Source organism: Centroberyx affinis, unplaced genomic scaffold (assembly GCF_046629955.1).
Source record: "Centroberyx affinis isolate AG114_WGS23_722 - 3 ecotype Tasmania unplaced genomic scaffold, CSIRO-AGI_Caff_v1 ptg002102l_1, whole genome shotgun sequence".
Taxonomy (NCBI): domain Eukaryota; kingdom Metazoa; phylum Chordata; class Actinopteri; order Beryciformes; family Berycidae; genus Centroberyx; species Centroberyx affinis.
The window spans coordinates 149,545-174,817 of NW_027280428.1; the positions used below are offsets into that span (position 1 = coordinate 149,545).

Here is a 25,273-nt window from a genome sequence, read left to right on the forward strand (position 1 = left end):
CTCAGCGCTCATTGCTATGGTGTTCCTGCACTGTCCCAGAGATCACCTGTCAATCAAACAGTGTGGGCGGAGCTTGGACTTTCTGTTGATGCAGTTTGAGTTGCTCTTTTCTTTGTCTGTTCAGCCATGGTGGCTATCGCTGCTCATGCTAACTGCCCAGTTCTTCTTCTTCTGTTTATCCCAAACAACCTGGAACGTAAAACGCATCACTTCCTGTGCGGCAGTGGATTTTTCCCAGGAAAGAGCTACCAGACACCGGCTGTTTAGAACAGAAAAAGGAAAAGCTTTCATGAACTGTGCATATCTCAAGTGAAAGAGTCTTGAGCCAAAATATCAGTGTTTGGCTTCATTTACTGTAATGGATACAGTGTATAAGATAGATACCATATGTATAGTGTATAGATTTTGAGCACCTGTCATATCTGAAGTCTAGATGTGGGACTAGACACAAGGCTCACACACTCAACAAGTGTCCAAAACACACACACAAACCTCTACTGCATTTACAATGGCAACTACAACCAAGTTACAATAGCCTATCTTACACACACACGTCTCTATTACTGTCACACACACACACACACACACACACACACAGGCAAACACACATGCACGAGTGAGGCAAAGAACAAAGACACATTGGAGTGGGTGAGTCAGCAACCACCAGCCCCCCCTCCTACACACACACACACACACACACAAACAACACACACACATACACAACAGAGCAGGACAATACAGGAAGGCCTGACCCCTTGCAGGAGGCCTTGGATCCAATTTGAATGTGTGCGTGTGTGTGTGCGTGTGTGTGTGTGTGTGTGCATGTGTGTGTGTGAGACTTGCATGAAAGTGTCATGGAAATTTGCAGTCCCCTGGAATTACCTGCTGCTGGTGTGAACACACGCATGTAATAACTGTCAGATCATGCAATAACTTGTCAAAATGTCATAAAATCTCCCTCTAAATCAGTGAAAAACTGAATAAAACCTACATTATTTAATAAATCTGTCTATTACTACATTATCAAAGGTGTCATTTACATTAAATATTACAAAATCAGCCTGGAGATGCTACTATTATTTAATGATTTATTACATTAACAGGTTTTATTATGGTTCTGACTCATTTAGAGGGATCATTTAATTCCCTTTCGACAGGTTATTAATTACTTCTATGTCTATGTTTTAAATAGGATGCCACACATACAGCTGATTAGTAACCAGGGATTTATCCAGCCAGCACAAACAGCACCGGGATGAATCAGCTAGCAGCGAGAGAGCTAGCATGCCTGTATTAAAGCCAGCTCGCTATTCTGCGGCTCCTGTTTACCATATGAAAGCTGTGATGAGGGCTATTGGGATACTGATGTCATGGCACTGGGGTGTCCTTTGTCCGGCGGCTCACAGGTCGGCTTTTTTCCCTTCCGTTCCCCCCGAATAAAAATGGCCGCCAGAATCAAAGGGTCCAGCACCGAACGGGAATCGACACAAGAGCTTCATACGGGAAAGAAAACACCTCCGACACGAGGAATGCAAAGTGCCCAAAAGTGGAGGTTGGGGGCGTGTGTGGGTGTGTGTGTGTGTGTGTGTGTGTGTGTGTGTTCCCCATGAACGTGTGCATATATTCTCATATCCTTTGCATTGTTATTGATGTTGCATGTATAGATATTGTTGTACTTTTCCCACTTGTTTTATGCTGCATATATTTCATATTTTTGGTATCTTTTCGCATTTTGCATTCATTCTTTCTTTTTCTCGGTATTACTGCTGCTCTTTCACACACACTAATAATGCTGTATCTATACATGTTCTCATACTTTTCATTCACACATTTCTACCTATCATGTTCTAGTGTTACACTTGTCAGTTGCAATTGCTGTATCTCATTACTCGTTGCTGCTGCTACAACCCAATTTCCCAAAAGGGATCATTAAGTGTCATCTTATTGCATCTAATGCTATATGTCTGGATGCAGGGGCATGCATGGATGTGTATGTGTGTACGTATATGTGTGTGTGTGTGTGTGTGTGTTTGTGTGTAGATTGCCGGAGGGAGATTTCTGCCAGCTGTCTTTCAGCCAGAATTACTAATGCCATTGAATCAGATATCCATCATACCAAACCACATGTCAAGGACTCCAGACACCAAAACACAAAACAGAGGAGCTGTTCCCAGAAACACTAAGGAGGGAGCAAGTTGTTACTTGTTGAATACTTTCATGTCCCTAACAGAGGAAGTTCTGTTCGCATCTACAGCATGACGTCAGTAAATGTAGCTTTGCAATTTCTCTTTGTCTCATGGGACATTTCCATTTTGGAGACCAAAGAGCAAGACTCAGGCTGAAGCAATCGACAGGATTTTGTGTCGGAATTTGGACTAAAGGTGCTACGTGTAGCATTTTGAAGCATCAATGTAAGTTGTTAGTGTTAGTGTTTCTCAAAGAAAGTTTCTCAGTTTCTTCTAAAGACGACATTTCCCATAAACTCGGTTGCTTACTGTAACAAAGTAACAACTGACTTTACTGACGAGGATAAACATGTTGAAAGTAATTTTGCCATTGACCTTTCCCTCCTTCCATCTGCCATTGCCAAAAACTCTGAAAGCTTTAGCTCCGTTTACTATAGAAGAACAGCGCTCTCTTCCTGTTTTGTGCCGTAAAGCAATCCAGCAGATTTCCCGCCAAATCTGACCTGGTGGCTCACAGTGTAAAATGCAGAGTAGAGGCCGATAGATGCTGCCAGTCTTCTCAAAGATGGTCTTGTTTGTCTGCGTGTAACACCTTTAACTATTCCACCCTGGTGTGTGCGAGTGTGTGTGTGTGTGTGTGCGTGTGTGTGTGAGTGTACCTGCTCAGGCCTGATGCGGGCATTGACTAGCTGATAGACCACAGATTCGGTCAGAGGAACGTCCCTCAGCAGGAATGAAGTCAGAATCTCGTCGTCTTTCAGGATGTCCTCCACCTTCACGCCTCGACCTGCACAGAGAGAGAGAGGCAGTTAACGTGAATGCATGACTGTATGTGTGTGTGCGTGTGTGACTGCTCTGATTAGCACAACGGAGCATCACCACAGTGACCAAACTGAGAAGCAGTGCATTAAAATCCTCTGAGCTCTACACTGGCACAGTCTGTAGTCTGTAACACATTGATTCTAGCAGCCTGAATTTAAAAATGCAGTGGAGATAAGCGATCTATGACCACTGCAAGTTAAATTTGCAGATGTTTTTTTCTACCCCAACTCCCCCAAACATCTAGTCAAGAGTTGCACTGTACCAAGCAGTGAGCATGTCTGTTGACAGTACCTGCTTGCTACTGGTAACAGGTCTGTAGAGTCAGACATAAATCAGATACTTTATCACCTCCGTGTTTGTTGTTATGTCTGACCAAATAGCACATGCACGTGCAAGTACATTTGACATGCTAATTAATGCAACATAATACACTGGCTATTAGACAGTAGGCCTTCAGCAGGCTCTCTTTGGCTCAGCATGGGACACCAAGACACAATTGCACATCCATACACATACACATGGGTGTATGCATGGACACACACACAAACACTGGTGAAACCGATAAGCCGCTTGCTCGGCCTTACTCCGGCATTGCTTGGTTGCTCAAGTAATCTCCATTTTCTATTTCAAACGAGCTGGTGATCATGATCAGGTCACGCTGTTCGGGTTTCGTCATTTACATAACTCGGTTCTCAATATGATTCAGTTTTCTTTCCTGGGGCTCATGGGAAACCTCGTGGAATGTGGATCCATATCTATGTTACTCCATCTACAGTATTTCTCCATAGGAGTGGCAGGTTAGAGACAGGCCAGACGTAATCATTCACAGGCTGGAATGCAGTCGGCCTCGCTCCGCTTCCATCACAGATTTGTTTTCCCAGCAAGGATGCCTGTTTCTAGATCTCTATATTAACATTAGCTCTGGATGTATATGTTGACGGTAACGCAGGAATGCTAGCACGGCGTCCCCTGAGATGGGACCAGCGTTTCTATATTCTCTCATGGCGGGGGGGGGGCGTGCTTTCTCACCAAATAAACAGCAAACTGGTGGAGAAAGCAAGCAGCTTACGTTCCAACTATGTGCGGGCCTTTCTTAAGACCGTGTGATGTAATCCTGTCACACTGTGCAGATATACAGATAGACTGATGCGGGAAAAAAAGTGAGATATGAGGTTGATAAGGGTAAAAGGTTGACTTTTTGACCTGATGATGGTTACAAGATGTTTAGTGTAAAAATTCATTACCTGACATTCATCATCCAATATCTCTCAAGTATGTCCCAGCAAGGACTTCGGTTTCATGATATCTTCATAAAATACTGCATCAATCATTTGAAGAAAAGAAAATGAGTTGAGAGTAAGAGCAAGTAACAAGCTAAACTCTTGGTATGCTCTTTGAGGAGGAGGAACAACTTGCAATGCTGAATCTAATCATAGTTAATCAAGGCTTAAACCAGATAAATATTACAGACCTACCATATCAGTAGTTCCAATTGAATGTTCAAATGTTATTGGGGAATTGAGTGTGAATATTTTGAAACATAATTCCTCCATTCACATCCTCTTCGATGGAACAACGAACCAGAATAACCTGCCTGACCTTGGATTTACCTCTGCAGACCATGACTGTGACGTCTTTGTGTTCACGGAGGACTGCGGAACTGACCTGAGATCTGTTCAGGATGGGTGCGTAGGGTGTCCATGAAGTGACTCATGCCGGTCAGTTCCCTCCAAAGGCGGCCGAGCTGAAGGAACTCCGGGTCACTGAACAGAAGCTCCTGGGCGTCCAAGTAAAACCGAGCCAATCTGAGGAACGAGGGCAAGAACAGATCACACACTGCGGTACACACTGTTGGACTTGCTTCTCTGGATATACATTTGAAGAGAGAACAAAAGCAAGTACAGATTCACAGCAATATATCCACATATGAATGCATGCACACTTGCAAGTAAAACCTCAGGCCCACATCTTGAATAGACAGAAATCCTGATATCATTTAAACGTATTCTCTCTGCCTTAATTACATAACACAGGCCTTTCATCTCAGATCCAGCGTTTCATGTGAATCCAAAAACCTCTGGCCTAAAATGACCTTCCTCTACCAGCCCAGGGTGATGCTCACATGGAGTTGTTGTAGTTGGACACCAGGCCAGGGGATTCACCGCGGGTGGGGTACTGGAAACAAGGGTTGTTGGCATTGCAGAAGATTCCCTGGATCCACGGCAGGATCCCTGTAGATGGCATGGCTTTGTTGGGGAAGTGGCCTGAGTCGGAGGAGATACCATTAGCTTTTAGTGCTTTTGCTCCCATTTATTCAGCAACAATTACAAACACGGTGCCATGGACCACGGATGATGTTTTCTTGTTCTATCTCTGTCATTTGAACTGTTGCTAATATATTGTTGAGACTTATGAAGAGTTCTTTGCTTACATTCATGTTGGCGGTAGAGTGGATTGGCTCTTCTCAACCACACAAGTCCCATGAACAGCATCACAGGCCACATGATCTCCATGAAGAACCGCACCTGGATGAAACACACAACATACACCCTATAACGCATAATGGCATAACCCGTAATATAAGTACTTGGCTGCATTTGGTGTGTTTGCAAAGATGCAAAAAATGACTTCCAGCCAAGACACATAATGCCTAGTTAAGTCTTAACAGAGTTTCTTGTTAACTTGGATTCTAAATGAAATAGGAGGTGATTGGCATGTCCTGTTTTGGACAGCTGTGTGTTTTCTCTGGTGAAGCTTCACAGGGGAGGAATCGGCACAATGTGTGGTCTGGCAATGAGTGGTTGAGCTTTCCCAATGATCTAAGAACCAATAGCTATAGCGTTGTGCTCCACATTGTTACACATATGTAACAGGGGACCAAGTTAACAGTAAAATTTCCAAATGCTATGACAGATGCTCCTGATCTCTGTATTTTCATGGAAATTGCTTTATGACTTCCATCAAAATTACCATTTACAACTAGTCTGGCTGCAATCTTGCTAATATTTCAGTTGTGAACATTGTTAGCAAAAGTTAAGTTTGACATTGTAATAAGGACTGCACAAAAGACAATTTAATAACCAGGTCCCCATGATGCACAGTATAAAATCCTTTAAAGTGTAGTAGATGAGCCAGTATCATCAGCAAACAATAACACCTGAATGTCGCCAGGAGAAGTGTTGTATGTAGTGGATGGACGGATGGATTTTACCTTCTGCCTCTTGCGGACGGTCCAGTTCTTCCATAGCAGGAGCCGAACCTGGCTGCCCGCCCCCATGACTCCTCCTGTTCACCCCCGCAGGGGTCTCCACCAGCCCACAAACCTGTATTCACACAGCCCAGAGCTGACTTATGAGCTAAATAAAACCACTTTATTACCTGTATCTCACAATGCCAGTGTTCATTTTAGCATGTTTTGTTTACTGTAAAGTGTGCAGATTCAGATGCAGTTGTCCCTATATAGTCATCAGAGAGTGTTACAACACAACAGAAGTGTGCATTGCTTATAACTGCAAATCACACCATACAACAATGGATGCCTGAGGTTATTTACTGCCTTTTCATTTGCTCGCTCAATGGCAGAACTGCTGTGATACGCTAAGATTAATCATACTTTAACATGTCCTCATGATATGCTTCAAATCTGAATGTTCTGCAATATCCTTGAGGAATTTGATATTTACAGAATACTCTCAATACAGTGTTACACTATGGACTGATGTGCAGTTATAAAAATAGAATAGTAAAGTCCTGTTTTGCTCTGTTCAATGAAGAATATATTTTATAACAAAGTATCTAGAAAAGTAGTCTAATAAGTAATAAGCATCTATTTTTACACAAATAGCCATCAATTTGTAGGATAATTTGTATTTTTAAAGTTAAATTTACACTACACTGCTTAACTCTAGTCTACATAGTAAAGGTGTTCATCCATTGAGTGCTCCAGGTGAAGGCTAGTAATAGCACTATAATGGGGCTAATGAGCTCAAGACAGTGTGACGATTACACACAAAGACTCAACTTTCTACTGCCTACAAATAGGCACTCTGTACCATCTATGGTTAATTTTTCACTACAAAACAGCACAGTACTGTGTACATCTGGTGTATTTTCTAATATAACAAAATCTGCTTGAATCCCGGCCAGCTACAGCCATTATGCAATACAGTCACAACCACATCACCAATTGCTTACATTATGTATGAATAAACATAACCACAGTTTAGTATAACATATCACTTACCTCAGAAGAACACTTGCACCGTGGACTGACACCTAATGAGTATAGCATAACACCAAATATTGTACCGAGCGAACCTTGGGGTTGCTAACACAGCTCGTTTCCCAGACCTTGTGAATAGTTAAGCAGATTGATTTAATCTTCTTTCTCAGTGCTGGGAGACTGGTAACTCCTCTCATCCATTTGTAGAGACCTACATGACCTAACCAGCAGGGTTAAATTATATAATCCCACCAGTTTTAAAGAGTAATTATATACATATTTTTAATTATAACTTGACAAGATCTAATATCCCTATACATGCTAAAGCTACCATGCTGCTTGGTATTGGTCAAATAAACATGAGATAATAGAGTCAGTATTGAATAATTATTAATATCTATATGGAAAATCTATCTTGTTGGATAAAGGTGTTGCAAATTTGGAAATATGCAGGAAAAACAAAACTTATCATGGTTGAAAGTTGTCAGATATATTTTAATAAGTTACAAAAAGGTTTGTTTTCATGTACCTGTTTTGTACACTGAACTTAATACAATTACACATTCTGTCAACCTTGCAGATTACCATGAAAAAACAGATACCATTTAAATAAAGGATGCACTTACTATCACTTATGATGAACATGTAAGATTAAGGTTATTAATAAAACTAATTCTGTTGTAAAAAGAAAAAAAAACTGCTTTGGCTATCAAGACATTTATAGGTTATATCCTCATTAAAACAAGCAAGGTGTTGCCATGATAGCATCCAATGGCATTTCTACAAGCTTTTCAGATCAGTTAAAGTTGACACCATTAAGTTCAACAGTATAAAAACAAGTGGATGTATACCCTCTGCAACTGGTGCTTTGTAACATTACCAAATGTCAATCAAGATACCGAGTATAGCATGTAACAAAAGTGATTATATTGCATGATACACAAGTTATTACCGAAATGATTAAATATAACCTAAATGTAACAGTTAACAATATTCTGACTTACAGTAGGCAGAAACATACAATTCAGAAAAGATTTGTGGAAGAGTATTAAGCCAGTAAGTGCACCAAACTCTTTTTCAATGTAGTGGCTACATACAGTTTTAACAGCTGAAATCATAGTTTTTTGGTATATAAACATACATACATTGTGAGCATGTAAGAACTTTATACAAAATATTCAAATAAAATGTCATTGCACAGCTTAAAAAAAAAGAATTATAAATATTCTGACCTGGTGCCAGTGAGCATTGAGCAAGTGATTGGTAAATGAAATCTTGGTTTGATAATGAGGTGAAGCAACTTAAAAATATACAGCATTATAAGTGCATCCTGTTTGTCTTTTGAGGACCAATGGTACGTCACTTCTCCACCCCGTGCCCAAAATCATGGGACATCGAGCGAGAAAACAGGGAATATATTAATATAGAACACTTCCACAGGTCATTTTCTTTGCAGAGTCCATTTGTTATTGTTTCTGTAATACAATATGGCACATATTATTCACATTCGAGCCCTTAGTCCCTTAGCCCTTGACTCTCAGTGGTTGCCTATGGGTGTCAGAGGATCACACAAAATGAGCCTCTCGATGCTCCACCTCCTGGAGGCGTCTGGGCCTGAGTCTCTGGTAGACCGGTTTGGTCTGGTTCTGGCCGAGCTCCTCTGGGCTGGAGCTGGGGGACTCGGGCATGGAGAGCGACATGGCCGCCTGCTCGGCCTCAATGTCCTCCTCAAGAGGCTCGTCCACGGACACCTCGATCTCGAGCCCCAGCTCCTCCTCCTCCTCCTCCTCTTCCTCGTCGTCATCCTCCTCCTCCTCCTCGTCCTCTTCTTCCTCCTCGGCGCTGTGAGCTAACACGCAGTTCTCCAGCGCTTTGGCTTTGCTCCCGGACGGGGGCTTGTAGAAGGTTCCCGGGGGAGGCTGCAGAGTCCTGGGTGCCCTGAAGGCCGTCGCGATGGGGCCGTACTCGCTTACATTGTCCTCCCTTCTCAAAGTCCTGCTGGGTCGCACTGCGATGGTGTAAGGTCTATTGGGGTAGATGGTGCTAGTGGTGCTCCCGGTACATCCGAAGGAATAGGCAGACGCGGACATCGGCACGGAAGCCGATAAATTACTGGCATCCGCTGCTGTACTTTCTACCGACGAACTGGCCACGATCTTGACAGTCCTAGACGCGGCGTCGTAATGCTTGTACTGTTTGTCCCAAGTCCTTCGTAACGTCTGGGTGTCGATGAACGTACTCCGGTAATGCGCGCCCGCCCGCGACTTCGTTTTCTCGGCCTCGCCCACCTCTTCGATGGACCGGTCGCAGCCGCCCCCTTTCCCGTCGTCTCGGTCGTTGCTGTTCCGGGCGTTGTTCTCGTCTACGTGGCCGCGGTTGAGTAGCCGCTCGGCGGGCATGCTGGTCGGCCGCGAGGAGAATTTGCCGCGGGGGTGCCGGAGCTGCACCCGGGTGACGGTGATGTGGTGGGAGCGGCTGAGGCCCCGCTCGCCCGACCTCTGCACCTCAGGGACGCTCGCTGACAGAACCCCGTTGAAGGCCTCCGAATCCACGTCGTCCGCTTAAAACACAGAGAGATGAAACGAGGAGTTAAACATCAACACGTCAAGTAAGATCATCTGAAATTATATTTGGCTTAATTTTATTTTTGGGTGCTGTAGCATTCATGGGAGCAATCCGTTCTTAGACAATATCCAGCACCGGAGTAATGTGAAAGTATAATGGCACTGGATGAACAGAAAGCTTCCATAAAATACTTCTGGACTATGATTAAGATGGGTGTATAAATGTGGTGCTATATATTGGGTGTCTAGCTCTGTAACAATACTAACCAGGTTCAAAGTCCCTCCCATCAAGGCTTGGCATGGTCTCCTGGACCTCAGCCAGTAAGTGGGAAGAAGGAATTATGGAGGAATGCCTCTTATACACCTTAGAGCTCTGCTGTGAGACAGAACATAGATAAGGACAGAAAACAAAGTGAAAGAAACAGAGAGAAAGAGAGAAATTAGAAAATAGTCCTTTATTGGTGTTATCAATGTCCCATTTGGTGTTAAATGAGAAATTGATATGGGGAAAATCTGCTGGATTGATTTATGGCACAAAGGGAGATTGCTTTATGGTACAAAAAAGGAAGAGGGTGCTGTTCTCAGATGGTGGAGGGATTGAAAGGCTGATGGAAAAATAATTTCTACACACTTATCCTCTTCAGTAAAGACAAAGAGAAACTTTGAAGAAACAAAGATCCTTGTTGCAACAGGAAGCAACAGGGTTTATGGGAAATGTGGTCTTAATTTTGAGATACTAGCACTAACAATACCACTAGTGTGAAACAGACCATGGTCTCATTTGTTTACAGTAATTAGGTATCACAATTAATTTGGCAATGATATATTGATGTTTAAATATGCTACATGTAACACCTTTAAAGGTCCCATATTCTCCACTTTCCAGTGTTTTATTTTATGTCTTGAGGTTCATTCAAAGCTGTTTGTGTGGTGTCATGTACCAAAAAACACTCTCAATCCATTTTCCAGCATCTCTCTGAGCCTTACCAAGAACAGGCTGTTTCTGTCGCTGTGTCTTTAAGGCTCATTAATATTAACGACCCCTCTGTTCTGATTGGCTAACCGTTTCAAGAGTGAAACATGAGACAACGCAGCCCAACAGCTACAAGTAGGGAAAACTCTCCGGTAATAAACAATGACGACCGCTCAACCGCTTTGAAAAAAACACTTTGTTTAGTCTATTATTTCTTACAAAAATGATAATGAGCGAACCTTTGTGACGCCACAAAGTTACGGAAGTCCAAACGGCTCGTTTAGAGGCTCGCTTTTCTAATATGGATTGTGTGGATTTAGTTGGCGACCGTTTTGATACTTTCACCATGTTTAGATAGACCATCCAACTCCTTTATAATCACAGAGGCAAGGGGAATTCTATTTTCCACAATATGGGACCTTTAAAATAACAAAATCTCATTTTCAGCATGGACTGTCACCCATTAGTCTGACATTATGAACCTCACGTAATGAACCTAGACTTTGATCACATTACTGTAGCACTGTGCTCAGAGCAAATATCCCGTTTTCTGTCACACCTCTCGCCTCACCTCCTTGATGTCTCCCAGGGACTTGGAGTGCCTGCTCAGCTGCTGCTCCTTCTCCTGGTGCGTGAGTCGGGCGTCGGGGTGGGGGTGGGGGTGGCCGTCGACCCCGGTGGGCGAGGTGCCGGCCAGAGGGCTGAGGGGGGTGTCGAAGATCATCTGGTAGTGTCTGATCAGCAGCTCCACGATGAGGGCCTGGTAGGGGTAATCCACCAGGGACGAGAGGGAAACCTCGGCGTCCGTCTGCCTTGGCTTGATCAGCGTCGGGCCGAAGATGATGCCTAGGTTGCTGGCCGTCATCTTATTCTCCTCCGACTGCTCTGTCACTCTGAAGGGAAGGAGGGTGAGAGGAAGGAGTGGCTATTAAACCTCAATTCAAATCAGTCAGCAGGGCCCTGTGAAGGCCACTAAGCAAGAAAGATAAGACATTTTCACCCAGCTTCTGTTACGTTTACCGAAACACTGTCACTTCCACATTGGTTCTATTTGGATACTACTTGGAACATTTTCATGTTTCCAGCAAGAGGTCAAACGTTCATTTATGTCATCAAGCTCCAGAGAAATTTCAAACAAAGGTTATTGTCACAGTATTATGTGCAACTGGTCAGAAATAGCAGTTATTTGGATAATGTTGAATGCTCTTCATGGCACTGAATCAAATCGAATTGCATCATAACTGATCAAATAAAAATAACTGATCAAAGATAGTTTTCCTGTATTGAATGGCTATCTATGTACTGAGATTGATATTGACTCTCTGAGAAGGAGATTCATATCCCTACTTGAAACACAAGACTTAAAAACCCTCCTTACCGGTGCAGATGCTCTATGAGGAACTGCAGGGTCTTGTAGTGAGCCAGCGGCAGCTGCCTCAGCAGGTCCTTGATCTTGAAGAGGACCCGGTTGAGCTCCACGCCGACCTGGGCCGGGGTCAGCGGGGTGGGAGTGAGCCGCGACGCCTCCACCTCCTCCACGATGATGCTCTGGCTTTCCTTGGCCAGGCCGATGAAGTCGTTGTAGTAGCGGAACAGGATGAGCGGCTCGGGAAGCTGCCAAAGAAAAGCAAGGGGAAAAAATGAAAAAATAAATAAATAAATACATCAGACAAGGAAGTTAATAATAAACCGGGATAAGCAAAATATGAAGACAAATAGACAAGTGGGATGGGATTAGAAAGGAAGAGATAAGCAGTTAGGGGGGAGGAGAGGTGGGGGGTATGTACCAAAAATAAACAAAGACAAATGTTATTGTGCTGGCTTTTGCCTTGCAGAGCGCACTTTAACTATCTCATTGCCTTGTTGGCTGTTTTTGTAAAAGGTGCATGAAGTAGGATCTCTACTGTGCCAGCAAAGCCCACCTGTCTCAGGTAGAGTTTGAGCACGTTGCTAATGTCGTGGGGGTAAAGGTCGGAGAGCTCCACCAGGTCCTTGCCGTTCTCAAACGCCTGGCACAGCTTCTCCACCCGAGACTTGGCACCGTTCACGCGGTAGATCCCCTTCGCAGCACAGAGACAATGAGCAGTTAACATGGGAACGATAAGACAAGACGAAACTTGAACGAGCCCCTTGAATGTCACTGCGGCTGCAAAACAGTAACGGGATACGCCAAGGAAAAACAGAACAAGAATAGAGCGAATGGGGGTTACAGAAGCATATGCAACACTCGGAACACAGTTTAAAATACCTTAATGTTGAGCGCTCTGTTCTCAATCTCCGATGTACACTTCTTTATGATGAAGGGGATGCCGTCCGAACTGTTCTTAGCCGCCTGGGTGAAGTCGATGCCGAAGAGATGAAGCCTCCCTTGGAGCTTCTTATGGCCGCACTGGATGGCCAGTGTCTCCAGACACTTCTTATGGCAGGCCAGCGAACACTGCAGAGACACGGTGATATGAATTTGTCATGAAAAGGCGAGAGTTCAACGTTTCAACAAGCAGCCGAAACCGCGATATTAGGTAAGATAAGATGAAGCTTTACTGGTCCCTGTTGGGAAATTGTTGTAGCAGCAGAAGTAACAGGATACAACAAGGAAAATACATAGTATGTAAGCACAAAAACATAACGCATAAGCAATCAAAACAATCCAAACCAAAATAATAATTGTGGGGTCATATAAACATATACTGCTGACAGTTTCAACACATTATGTAGACTGTATGGGTGGGAAGTATGGGAAACAGTATGGGCTCTTGCATATATGGATTGACTTACAGTTGTTACTTACAGTAGTATTATTACAGTAGTAGTATGTTAAGATATCAAATCTTAACATTTCACCCCTTATACATCTTAACTATAATTGACCAAGAATAACCAAGATTTATTTCAGCTACAGTTTTTAGTTCATTAGATATTATACCCAAATTCTGTAGTTTGATGTTGATTCATAAAACCAATGTTTTTCCATCAGTGTCCCTCAGACATTATGCTTGTTTCTTTCATTTTCTTCATTTTGCCTAGCTGAATTTAATTCTGTGTTTCAAAGGTGACATGTTTTGTATTTAATAAATACACATGCAATCTGTCAATACAATCCAGTTTCATATTTGCATCAAAGAGACTTAAATTAATCCTGTCATTACATGATGAAAAATAACTGCATTTAAGTCAGTTTAATACTTTTTAAAGCCTTAAATTCAGATTATTTAAGACTTTTCAAGACTTTAAAGCCATTTAAACCATCAACCCATCTCTTTAACACACAGTTTGTGTGCGAAATTCCGCAAGTACAATTATTTTATTTTTTTGTGTGAATTACCCTTTTCATCAAAGCCAACGAGGACAACAAGGACAGTTCACGAAGGTGTCAAGTCCAGAAAGCGATCATTGAAACGCATTCCTTGGACTCATTCCAATGCACAGGAGAGTTGCATTCTTTTAAGTCGGTCGCATGCCTGTCGACGTGTCTGTCAGCGTTACATAACCTCGCTGAAACGCCGCAAGCCAACCTTTCCATAAAGTAACTGTTTTGCCATTGTCTTGTTGAGTGTATCTAATAAAATATGGAATGAAACTGGATCTAAAATAAGCAGGAGGGGAGAGAGCGCCGGGGCGACGGAGGGGATTGGAGCGACTCCTCAGAAGACGAACAAAAGGTCTTTAGTTTCCATTGCCCGTTCCCCTGACTGAGACCAATTGGTGGATTTGGTCCCTGAGGAGGGCTTACAGCCAGTTTCAACTTTTCCATTTATTCAACTTTTTTTTAGATGGGGAGAGGGGGTCTTTCTCTTTTGTTTTTGTTTGATTTTTGCTGACCGTGAGTGATAAAGAAGCCATTGTGGAACTTGGGCCCTGTTCATCTTGAATATGTAATACTCTGAATGCTGTGGACACACTGTATTTACCATTACAATACTATCTGAGAAGGTTAAAAGAGGGGATTGTGGTTTGAAGGGTTTTTTTCAGTAGTTATTAGTGAAAAAAAAATCGTACCTCCTCGCACTCGGCTCCATGAAACACCACCAGGCCGTCGCACTCGCGACACTTGGAGGGCGCCCGGAGCTTCCGAAGCTTGTGGGTCTGGGACGCCTTGGACATCTGGGTGTTTCTGAAGGGACCTGGAGAGCTGGCTGTCTCTATCACCATCTCACTTAAACCTGGAGTGAGAGAAAACGGGGGGGGGGGGGGGGGGGGGGAGCAAAAAGAAGTGAGTTTGGCGAGTATTAGGTTTAGACCAATTTGAGTTTTTGAAGGCCAAAACCAATACCAATATTTTTGTATTGATCATTCATAAAGATGCAGATATCGTCTAACAAGCTCAGCAAGAAGAGCCTCAAATTTTGAAGAGTTGACCATGAGATGTTAGCATTGAGATGGAAACAAAGGCAATGAACCAAAAAAGGAAATTTTCCACAAGGAGCTTTTCCACAAGGTAACCAACAACCAATCATGTGATATTTTGACCAACTGCAGTCACAGTGGGAGCTGGTGTGGACCAATTCAACTAGTTCTGCCAGCAAGTCTGTGAAGCCAATGTGGCGCTTTGTTTTTTCCGCCAAAGTTTTTTGGCGGAACCCTTACTAATGAATTTGTTCCAGGTGGGTTAGCAGCTCCTTGAGGCAGGGTGAGGCAGGTTCACTGCAGGTTTTACAGACTGAAACCCCTGAAGCTGCTGTATAAGAAAAGGAGGAACCTCCATCACATCAGAGGTGGACGACACTGACTGGCCAATATCGGCCTGATAAACCAGTCTACCCCTAGTCAGTATCAGCCCAGATGATTAACACCAGAACCCAGTATCAGTCTTGCTGGTCAGCTAATCCTTTGTTGCCACAGCACATTCAGTGAATGAGTAACTTTTGGTCTCAAATCAAAACATAAGAATTAAGTTTGGCCACCGGTTCAGAAGGCCTGAAGCCCACATTTTAATACATTTTGACAAAAAAAAACAACAATGATCACTGAGTCGTTGCAGCAGTAAAATAGTAATAGGATACAGCAAAGAAAATAGAATATAATTACGAATATACCAAATGGAGGTGTATCACGCAACATGCAACTGACAATTCCAACATTTTAAGTGGAAATGCATGGATGCGAAGAATGAAAAATGTAGTGAACACACTGAGACACCGAAAAAATGAATGAAAATGTATGATATTAAACAATGAGTAAATGTAAATACTAAAACTTGAAATATATGCAGTTGAATGAGTGGGAAATTAGAAAACTATCGAGATAGATGCAAAAAGTACAAACAAGAGTGAGGTGTGTATTTGTGTGTGTGTGTGCGCTCAGTGTGACTCACCATTATCGGAGGGCGAGGGAGGCTCTCTCTCGTCCAGGTCGTCTGCAGACGACATGGTGCCCGTGGAGGGGGTTCTGGGTAATCTCCTCTTGAAGTCTCCTGAACAGGAGGACAGGACACACCAGTTAGTCCTCATCTCCGCACTCACAGAAAGTGAACTCTGGTCAGTGCTTTTCTGTTAAATCTCCTGCAGCTTTACATTACAGTGGTGGGAATGATGGGAACTGAGCTCTGGGCCGAGACCAATTTCTAAATTTAAATACGCCGATTGAAAAAAGGCGTGGTCTGCCTCGGCTGTTGAGAGTTGAAAACCCCAGAGGGGGATTGTGGGTGATTCACACCTCCATTGACTGATCAATGATTTCCACCAGCCCCCTTTTCAGTAACCTTGTTGATTTCCCTGATGAGCCCTATAAAGAGGCTCATTGGGGATAAACTCTATGCTGATTACACTCCCAGGAGCTTTACAGGTACTTCAGTACAACTGGAAATGGAATTATTTAAATTAATTCCTGTCATTTTGGCACATTTAAACATTCTCAGTAGTGCAGTGACAACCTCCCACCCCACTCTGCAAAGACAGTCACTAGGGATGGGACGATATATAGAAATTCAATGTATCTCAATGCAAAAATGTGACAATACGTATCGTGGGGCAGAAAAATTTCACAATATTAGCTCCATTTTATTCTGCTGTAGTAATCACAAATGAGATGCTTGACCATCACAATTTCACAAGCTCTCCATTGAAATTATATTTTTTGCACTTCGTAATGACATTTTAAAATTGTTGTTTACATTCTAGCAGGACAATGGCATTGCTAGAAAGATTTGTGTCTCAGAAGTAAACATAATTCTGCAGTGTCAGACTTTGTTGTCATTGAACTTTTATTTATTACATTGTATCGTGGTTGTATTGAATCGTGAACCCCATATTGTGTATTGAGTCGTATCATGAGATAAGCATATCGTCCCATCCCTAACAGAAAGTAATAATAGTGAAAGAAGGAGATGGGGCACTGGCTCACTCTCTATCAAACAATGGTTTATCTCAATGTTTCAACCGGACCAGTAAATATTCAACGTCAAGTGAACAATGCGTCCATTTTAACTGTCAAATTACATTGTAATTACTGAAAGGGGAGACGTAATGTGAATTGTCAGCTGTGAAAGCTAAAAGGAAGAGTGGGGCACTAATCAAGAAGGCTTAAGCCACACAGACTGACACTTCTGACAGTTCAATAAAGTTTTTCCCGGTACGTTCGGAGGTGGCTTGCCTCGTCTTGCTTTAGGACGTGCAACTAGATCTGTATAAGACCATCAAACTGTGACACTTGTGTACTGCAGCACAGCAACGAGCCAAATACTCAACCCAACCCAGTCCCATGCTACCATCTGAAAATATGTGTTTGTGTGCGTTCATGACTCAGTTACATAACACTCGACAGAGTCACTACTGTCAATAAACTCTGTTGCTACAACCCTTCATTCTCAGGTAACATGCCGACGCTGTTGGGTGAACATCAAGTTCGTGGGCCCCGGGGCCAGTTTAGACAGTCAGCGCCGAGGAACGCCCCTCCTGTCTATCATCTGCAATGTGTGTCTGCTTTATCAATGACATAAGGCGGACAGACCTGATTTTTAGAGCTATGTGTTGAGGTGAGTGGAGGATACCAGGTGTTTTGGCTCTGATGGATGGGTGGCAAACATGAAGCTTTCCAGGAATTATGTGTGATGAGAACAAAGACATCAAAATCATCCATGTGTCCCTGGTAGATCATTGGCTCCAGTGCTCCATGCTAACACTTTAGCTACACTATGTTGAGTGACAGTAGGACACTAGTGTTAACTTAAAGTGAGGTAATGACAACTTGTAGCAGTTTTAAAGCTGAATACTAAGTCATCTTAAATGTTATGTGGCTAAGCCTACTATCACTCAAAATTGTGTATCCTAATCAATCTACTGGGGACACGGGAATGATTTTGATGTCTATCAATTAACAGGCAAGGGGACCAAGGGGACAATCTACCAAAAAACCTGATGTATTCCTTTGAAGGGATATAAGGGAAATAAGCTCAAATTCCAAATTTAGGGGGTATGAGAAAGGTTAAGAAAGAGCAGGTCGAGCAAAATGCAAAATGCAGTAGGTAACAAAATGATAATGCTTTTGGAGGGAACTGGATCTTTTTTAGAGAAACTGAATGATGAGCTTGAGGTTAAGTCAATTTCGGAAATGAACTGCTGGTATGAAGCTGGGTGCCTGGCGGGGCCTTACCTGGGCTGGCAGTGGGCGAGTCCATGGACCGGGACTCGCTGCTTCCTCCGGCACTTTCTGAATCGCTGCACATCCCCCCGCCTTGGCTGGCCGAGGCCCAGGGACGAAACGGGCCCTGGATCCTAAGTGCTGGGTAAGAAATTACAACACGGAAGGGCATGAAATACATTTTGTGGTCACAACGCCTAAGTGGCTAGTTGAGAATTGCACCACCCAATTTAATTTCTCTAGTTTTTGGAAAAGAGAAAACCGAACACAGGTTGGTTACCTGTCAAAGTACCACAGTGGAGATTTTACAAATTGTCCAATAAACTAAACTAAATTAAAGTTGCAATAAGTAAGATTTTTTTCTGTACTGTAGCACAAAATGACCATAATATATCTGTGGGGGTTGATAGGGTTGTTGCTCAATACCAATGACTGAACAATTACTTCACTAGCTGCTGTGATTTCTGGCTTCCAATACTCCCTTTCCAGCCCGTACTCTGTTTTGGAAACAAACCCCGCCTCCCCTCACATTTTGAGGCGGGACGGAGGGAGCTACTGGTGTCACAACACATTTTAATCTCAAGCCTAAAAAAGTGAATGATAGAGCAGTATTTCACAGTATTTTGCATCATGATATATTGCCTCTTCACTAGACGTTTCTGTTGGATCTCTGCTCTAATCAGCTAGCTTACTCATGTCTGTTGTGAAAATGTGGCTTTTATATTTCTGTCCATTACAGGCTACCATAAGCTTTGGCAGAGACCTGTCAATGTTGTTTGCTGACAAAGCAATAATAGCTGATAAAAGTCATAAATTACATAATGCCCCTTTAAACTAACATAACAAACCTATTTGAGCTTGTCTAAGTGTGTATACATGCAAGTATGTCTATCATTACTGATCCTATTATCTGGCTAAAGGCTATAAAGGCCCTCTACAAATTTCCTATCATCTCATATCTCTGAAACAACACACACACACACACACCACCTTAACGTCCAATCAACCTGCAGAGCGGAATGGCCACTTGGCACCTATCAACCTTTAGTATTGTTTGCCTATTGGGCTACTACTGCCATCTATTCACCTGGATGGACCCAAAGGTTATCAAGCCATCAACCACTGATGCACCAATTAGCCAAAGATCCCCTGAAAACATCTGGGTGGATACCAGCTTGCATGCATAAGTCAAACAAACAAAAGGGGATAATCACAGTCTACAACAGGAAATAAGCTGCTGTCTGATGTTGGAGTATGGGTTGATCTCCTTGATAGCTGCTGTGCCTTTCCCACTTTGTGTGGTGTCTATCCCTAGATGTTAAGATATGGCTTTAAAGTAAAAGGTTTGCTTTACCAGGAAATCTAATAATACACAATGACCCATATTTAAAAACCCCTTTTAATCCCACAGGAAAATAGAGGATTGGTTCCAAAATACCGTAGAAGCCAGTCAGGATCTGTCATTAATCCTATAGGCTTTTCCCATCGGAATCCTAAATGCTGTACCGCCTTACCTTGGATGTCGGTGCTGCTGTTGGAGCGCCTCTCCGCGATCTTGGCGGGTCGAGCGTGGACGGGACTGTCCACCTCGTCCGCGCTGAGGAGGTCGGAGGTCACGGACGCCTGCGACAGGTTGCCGCTGAGCGAGCGCTTGGTGAAAGGCATCCTGGGGGGAGGGGGGAAAACAGTATGACAAAGTATTCAGTGTCCCAAAAACTTTATCAAACTTCCTGGTGCATTTGTTCATTTGACTAATCCCATCAATAATGACAGGAACCCCAAATAATCATCAGATCATAAGATCAGCCTCAGCTTAACATCAGAGAGTGCAGCTGATTGGACTAAATGGTGATTAATTGACTCTAACAGGCTTGAGAATGGCTGATTCACTAAACAGCCAGAGTGGGGACGCTAACCTGAGCATCCCATCGCACAATATATGTAGGTCAGCAGTCTATATATAACCTTTTGAAGCCCAGTGGTGTGTGAGTGTGTGTGGTGTATATTGTTTAGGTTTCGTTTCCCCTCTCCCATGCTTCATTCTTTTTGATCAGAGAGAGAGATCAGGGTTGGGGGAGTCGGGGGGAGTGAGGGGGGGACTGGAGAACAAAGCTGTCTCTTATTTCCATCTGCCTGGTGTGTGTGTGTGTGTGTGTGTGACCATGAACACGTGTGAACAAAGATTACTCAGAGGGAAATCTATTTTCACAGTAATTGGGTCACTCACCAATACCAAATGTAATAGTAGAAAGAAAAACCCAGGTTTAAAACGGCAGGACTGCAGAATAACCAGCTTTTTTTTTCAGGGTAATCAGAAACAATGTGCCCATACATTGAAAGGCAAACTTGGAAGAAGGTGTAGTGAAATCAGTGGTGAAGCCCACGGCTGCAGCTCCACTCTCCCATGACCAGCCGTTTCCGCAGGAAGGCCTGCGGGCCGGCGCTCAATTGTTTTACGCTCTCCAAAGCAAGCTCCCTCACTCAATCACTCCCCCCTCTCTCCACTGTGGTCTACAGTGCCCGTCTCTCTGCAATCGCTCCCTTTCATTTTACTCACAACCGCTCGTTTACCCTAACTCAACACGTTAGCTTTAACTCAACTTTACCAACACTGCACCCAGTAGGCGACCAGGCCCATTCTCGCTTAACAAGTGTCCAAACTTTATGAAGATTCTACAGGCTAACAGGATGAAGTGTACTAATGTTGATCACAGATTTTTCAACTTAAAACACCTTTTGTCAATGGGAAAACATCTAAATTTTGTCCAGATGAACAATATTGTCTTAATATATTAATATGAATATCCTTTTAAGATTTAAACAATTAATTTAATTTGAATTGATTTAAAATCTGCCCTTATTGTTTGTGACAGTCCTCATGTTCTGCCCCTGGTGGTTAGATTCCAAACTCTTGTTCATAATGCTAAACAACCTCAAAAGGTAACCTACTTCTCAAGTGGCTTATTCAGTTCATGGTCTACTTAGTATTGAATTGTAAAACTGTCTACACTGTACATGGGGATATATGTGAGTGTGAATCCTGCAATTACAATAGTCATTCTTATAATTCTCTAATTGGGATAGATTCTAGTGAATTAAATAATACTGAAATTAAAACTATGCCTCATTTCGCTGGAGACCCACTGGAGCCCAAGGACCCCTGATGGTCCCCGGACCCCACTTTCAGAATCCCTGCTGTAGCCGTCTGACAACAAACAACAGTCATTTCCTTGATAAAATCTCACAAAGTAAAAACGCAAACACTGACAACCGAGGGAGCTGAACTAGCTGAAATTTAGGCATCGGATCAGACTGAATCCAAAAGGTGATTTTTCCTTTCGTTTCCCCCCCCCCCTCTTGGATGTTTTTTTTTCCCAGAGACGCAAAGCGGCGGGGGTTAAGTCGGAGCCTCACCCCGCGTTCTGCGTGACGGCCGAGTCGAAGGAGTGGGACTCCACGCGGGGCCGGTCGGCGGGCAGACTCCGGACGAAGTCGATGTAGCGCTGGCCCGGCTCGTACAGCTTGGCGTTCTCGCACAGGCTCTGGTGGTTGACGGGCAGGGACACGACCTGGGCCTGCTGCAGCTGGAACCAGTTCACCGTCACCTGAAAAAAAAAGCCGATCAGTGTGCATGTATATGTTTTTATGATTGTTTCAGTGGAGAGTTTTAGTGTCCCATGATGGTCTACATACTGTTTCAGATGCTATTTTCTGTGGTCAGGAGGGGAATCTCCATCATATTGGCAGTGTCTGATATCTAATAAAAAGCAAATATCCTGTTATATTTGCAAACTGATATACTGGTCTAACCCTAGTTTGTATGTCTGCCATAAGAATTGCCCTAAGGGGATAAATTAAGTTTACTGAGCTTATTGAATTGAAAAATTGAGGCATGTACATGATATTTTGCGGCATTTAGCCATTTTTCTTATCCGGAGCAAAATCTAGTGAGTGAGCAGGAGGAGGTTCAGTGTAGGGCTGCAACTAACGATTATTTTCATTGTCGATTATTTTCTTTAGTTGTTTGGTCTATAAAATGTCAGAAAATGGTGAAAAATGTGGATCAGTGTTTCCCAAAGCCCAAGATGACGTCCTCAAATGTCTTGTTTTGTCCACAACCCAAAGATATTAAGTTTACTGTCATAGAGGAGGAAAGAAACCAGAAAATATTCACATTGAAGAAGCTGGAAGCAGAGAATTTTGACTTAATTTTCTTAAAAAAATTACTCAAACCGATTATCAAAATAGTTGGCGATTAATTTAATAGTTGACAACTAATCGATTAATCGTTGCAGCTCTAGTTCAGTGTTTTGCTCAAGGACACACTAACACGACCTCTGATGGACATGTTGGCTGAAGCTCTGAACTTACGGCCTTGAGGGTGAGGTCGCACTGGAAGACCATCTCCCGCAGCTGGGTGAGGATCTCGCTCTTGGTGTTGGCCAGGTCCACCCTCTTCTCGCCGACGTCGATCTGGCAGGCTTTGCAGTGCTCCCGGGCCTCCTCGGCCTGCCGGACACAACCGAGACCACCCCCCCCCCGATCACAATTACCGCAGACCCGTCAAAGCCATCGGACCGATTCGACGCCGGGGGTGAAGAGCTTTAAGTTGTTAAGCGCTGGACAAGCTGTAAATCCTGTCTCCTCCGAGTAAAGTCAACAATTACAGATGAGCGGAGGGCTGAGCGATGGGATGGGCTACTAACCTTGGGGGTGAGTTATCAACCTCAGGGACACAGAAGAAGAAGAAAAGGAAGGATAACTTTCCTTAAAAGGTAGCGGTTTATGTTTCCCATCGCTCTTTTTGTTTGGAAGAGTATGAGCCGATAAGAGTCATTTTAACATTAACAATCAGCTATTCCACTCAGTAGAAAATCAATAGCTATGGGCCTATAAGATGGGTTCAAGGCCCAAGAAGCCTACAATGGTCCTCATTAAAAGAGCCATATGGCCCAGGGATGAGGTGCTGTACCTTCTGCAGGGCCTCCTCCTCCAGCCGCCGCCTCCTGTCCAGCTGTTTGGCCGCCGCCGCTCCTCCTCCTCCTCCTCCTCCTCCGCCCATCTGCTCCTCCTCCAGGCGGCTGGTGGACACCTTGGCCTTCTCGTGCTCCTCCTGCCGCTGGGCCTGCAGCAGCCGAGCCTTCCTCAGAGCGCTGTCCGCCTCGTGCTGAAGACACACACACACACACACATATTAAAGTACATAAACAGAACACGTATATATAGGTGCAAAGACAACACACGCAAGGTCACGACACTGTGGTGTAGAGTAAGCGTGACCGGTGTTCTTCACTTCCCGTTTTTCCTCAGCCTGTGAAAGCCTAGTATGACACATGCTAGTTCTCTCTCCACTTAAATGCAAATCACCTCTTCTAAGGTAATCCAATTTGTATACGCTTTAAAATAGAGGAAAAGATATAGATCCGTCAAATCCTCCATCCCCACCCACAAACCAACACACACACACACAGTTTTACAAGTAATCCAATAATGTTAATATAAACCAGATACAAAAATATGGTTTTCAAGACGATATCCTCTTTAGGGTTAATGGTAACACTGAACAACCACTAATTAAACATTTACTAAATTATTGTAAATGTTTGAACCAATCCTCTAATTTGTTTGTTTATTATAAATTGTTAATCATTTACCAATGCTTAACTAAGCATTTAAAAGTGAGTATTTAATTTCTTAAGTTATAATACAACGTATGAATGATTAATTGATTTACTAACAATGATTAATGTAAATTTTATCATTTACTAGTAATTAGTAAGAAACGTGGGAAATTAACTAATTACCAATTAGTTGTTACTTAACAATCAATAATAATTAACAAATGGTAATAAGATTAATTCACCACGTATTAATGATGGTTATTATAGCTGTTACCAGGTAGTTTATGATTCTTGTTCTGTCACATCTTGTGCAGAATTATTGACTTGGCATGAAGTCAATCACACATGTACAAGCTGTAAGACCACATGACAAAACAAAGTCACAGTGAGTGAGTGTGTGTGTGTGTGTGTGTATGCGTATATCGGAGTAAGAAATTGACTATTATTTTATTTTTGACTATTATAGACTCCTGATTATTGAGGGCATTTTTTTTACAATTTCACAGGCATTTTCTGAATTTTCAAGGGCATTTTTGCCCGGGCCCCCGTTCATTTCTTCCCCTGGTGTGTGTGTGTGTGTGTGTGTGTGTGTGTGTGTGTGTGTGTGAGTACAATATGTCTGTGTGTGCTTTGTGTTATGGCCCTCTCAAAAATGTGACCTTTTCGGTGTTCAACCCACCATTTTCTTTTGCTCTCTCTGCCACTGCTCCTTGACTTCTTTTCGCAGTTTGTCCAGCTCATTCTTTCTGGCCAGGAGAGGCTGGAATGAAACACACACACACACACACACAAGCACTTAAAGTCAGTCAGCCCTATCTCCTCCATCAAACCCAAAAGAAACTCCCGTCTCCACCAATACATCACATAGTTGCTTTGCTGTATTAATGTACCTGCATGAATTTGTTGGTCTGGAGGGCGGCCGCAGTGTGCAGCAGCAGCTGGCTGTACTCGATGTCGTTTTTGAAAGCCGACATGTAGATCTCACGGAAAGCCATGAACTCCTTGAATGAGGAAGAGAAAGTTGAAATGTCAAACGCCTAAGAGGAAGCCACAAAATCATGACGGCAGTGCCAGTCCAGATGAATTGAAACTGTCAGGTCATATCTGATCACCTGTTGACTTGCGAGCGTCTTGGCAGATTCGGCCATTTTGGCGTAACTCTTCGCACACTCGATATCTGCAAACATCAAGGGTTACATATTACTTGAAATTAATAACACGTACTTAACACCTGGATATGACCCTAATAAAAGCTACATGAAACACTGACTCATGCTTCTATCACCTTCCATGAGCAGTCTGTCAGTTAC

General features: G+C 43.2%; 2 protein-coding genes across 4 annotated transcripts in view; both read right to left on the reverse strand.

The window, feature by feature from the left end:
* Positions 1-6,285, reverse strand: part of LOC139654515 (retinal-specific phospholipid-transporting ATPase ABCA4-like) — a 50,381-nt gene extending 44,096 nt beyond the window's left edge. For both annotated transcript variants that reach the window (XM_071531607.1, XM_071531608.1), the window contains exons 1-5: positions 6,220-6,285; positions 5,440-5,533; positions 5,131-5,272; positions 4,674-4,813; positions 2,846-2,973 (exon numbers count right to left, since the gene is read on the reverse strand). In XM_071531607.1, the coding sequence (XP_071387708.1) occupies positions 2,846-2,973; positions 4,674-4,813; positions 5,131-5,272; positions 5,440-5,533; positions 6,220-6,285 (570 nt within the window). The remainder of the gene's footprint in view (positions 1-2,845; positions 2,974-4,673; positions 4,814-5,130; positions 5,273-5,439; positions 5,534-6,219) is intronic.
* Positions 6,286-7,719: 1,434 nt separating this feature from the next.
* The window catches only part of LOC139654511 (rho GTPase-activating protein 29-like), a 41,158-nt gene continuing 23,604 nt past the window's right edge, over positions 7,720-25,273 (reverse strand). For both annotated transcript variants that reach the window (XM_071531601.1, XM_071531602.1), the window contains 16 exons: positions 25,076-25,140; positions 24,854-24,964; positions 24,643-24,723; positions 23,315-23,509; positions 22,714-22,851; positions 21,757-21,947; positions 19,857-20,008; positions 18,355-18,483; positions 16,079-16,177; positions 14,764-14,927; positions 13,016-13,204; positions 12,690-12,827; positions 12,146-12,381; positions 11,339-11,660; positions 10,062-10,170; positions 7,720-9,790 (listed from right to left, as the gene is read on the reverse strand). In XM_071531601.1, coding sequence (XP_071387702.1) covers positions 8,796-9,790; positions 10,062-10,170; positions 11,339-11,660; positions 12,146-12,381; positions 12,690-12,827; positions 13,016-13,204; positions 14,764-14,927; positions 16,079-16,177; positions 18,355-18,483; positions 19,857-20,008; positions 21,757-21,947; positions 22,714-22,851; positions 23,315-23,509; positions 24,643-24,723; positions 24,854-24,964; positions 25,076-25,140 — 3,314 coding nt within the window. In that variant the 3' untranslated portion in view covers positions 7,720-8,795. The remainder of the gene's footprint in view (positions 9,791-10,061; positions 10,171-11,338; positions 11,661-12,145; positions 12,382-12,689; positions 12,828-13,015; positions 13,205-14,763; positions 14,928-16,078; positions 16,178-18,354; positions 18,484-19,856; positions 20,009-21,756; positions 21,948-22,713; positions 22,852-23,314; positions 23,510-24,642; positions 24,724-24,853; positions 24,965-25,075; positions 25,141-25,273) is intronic.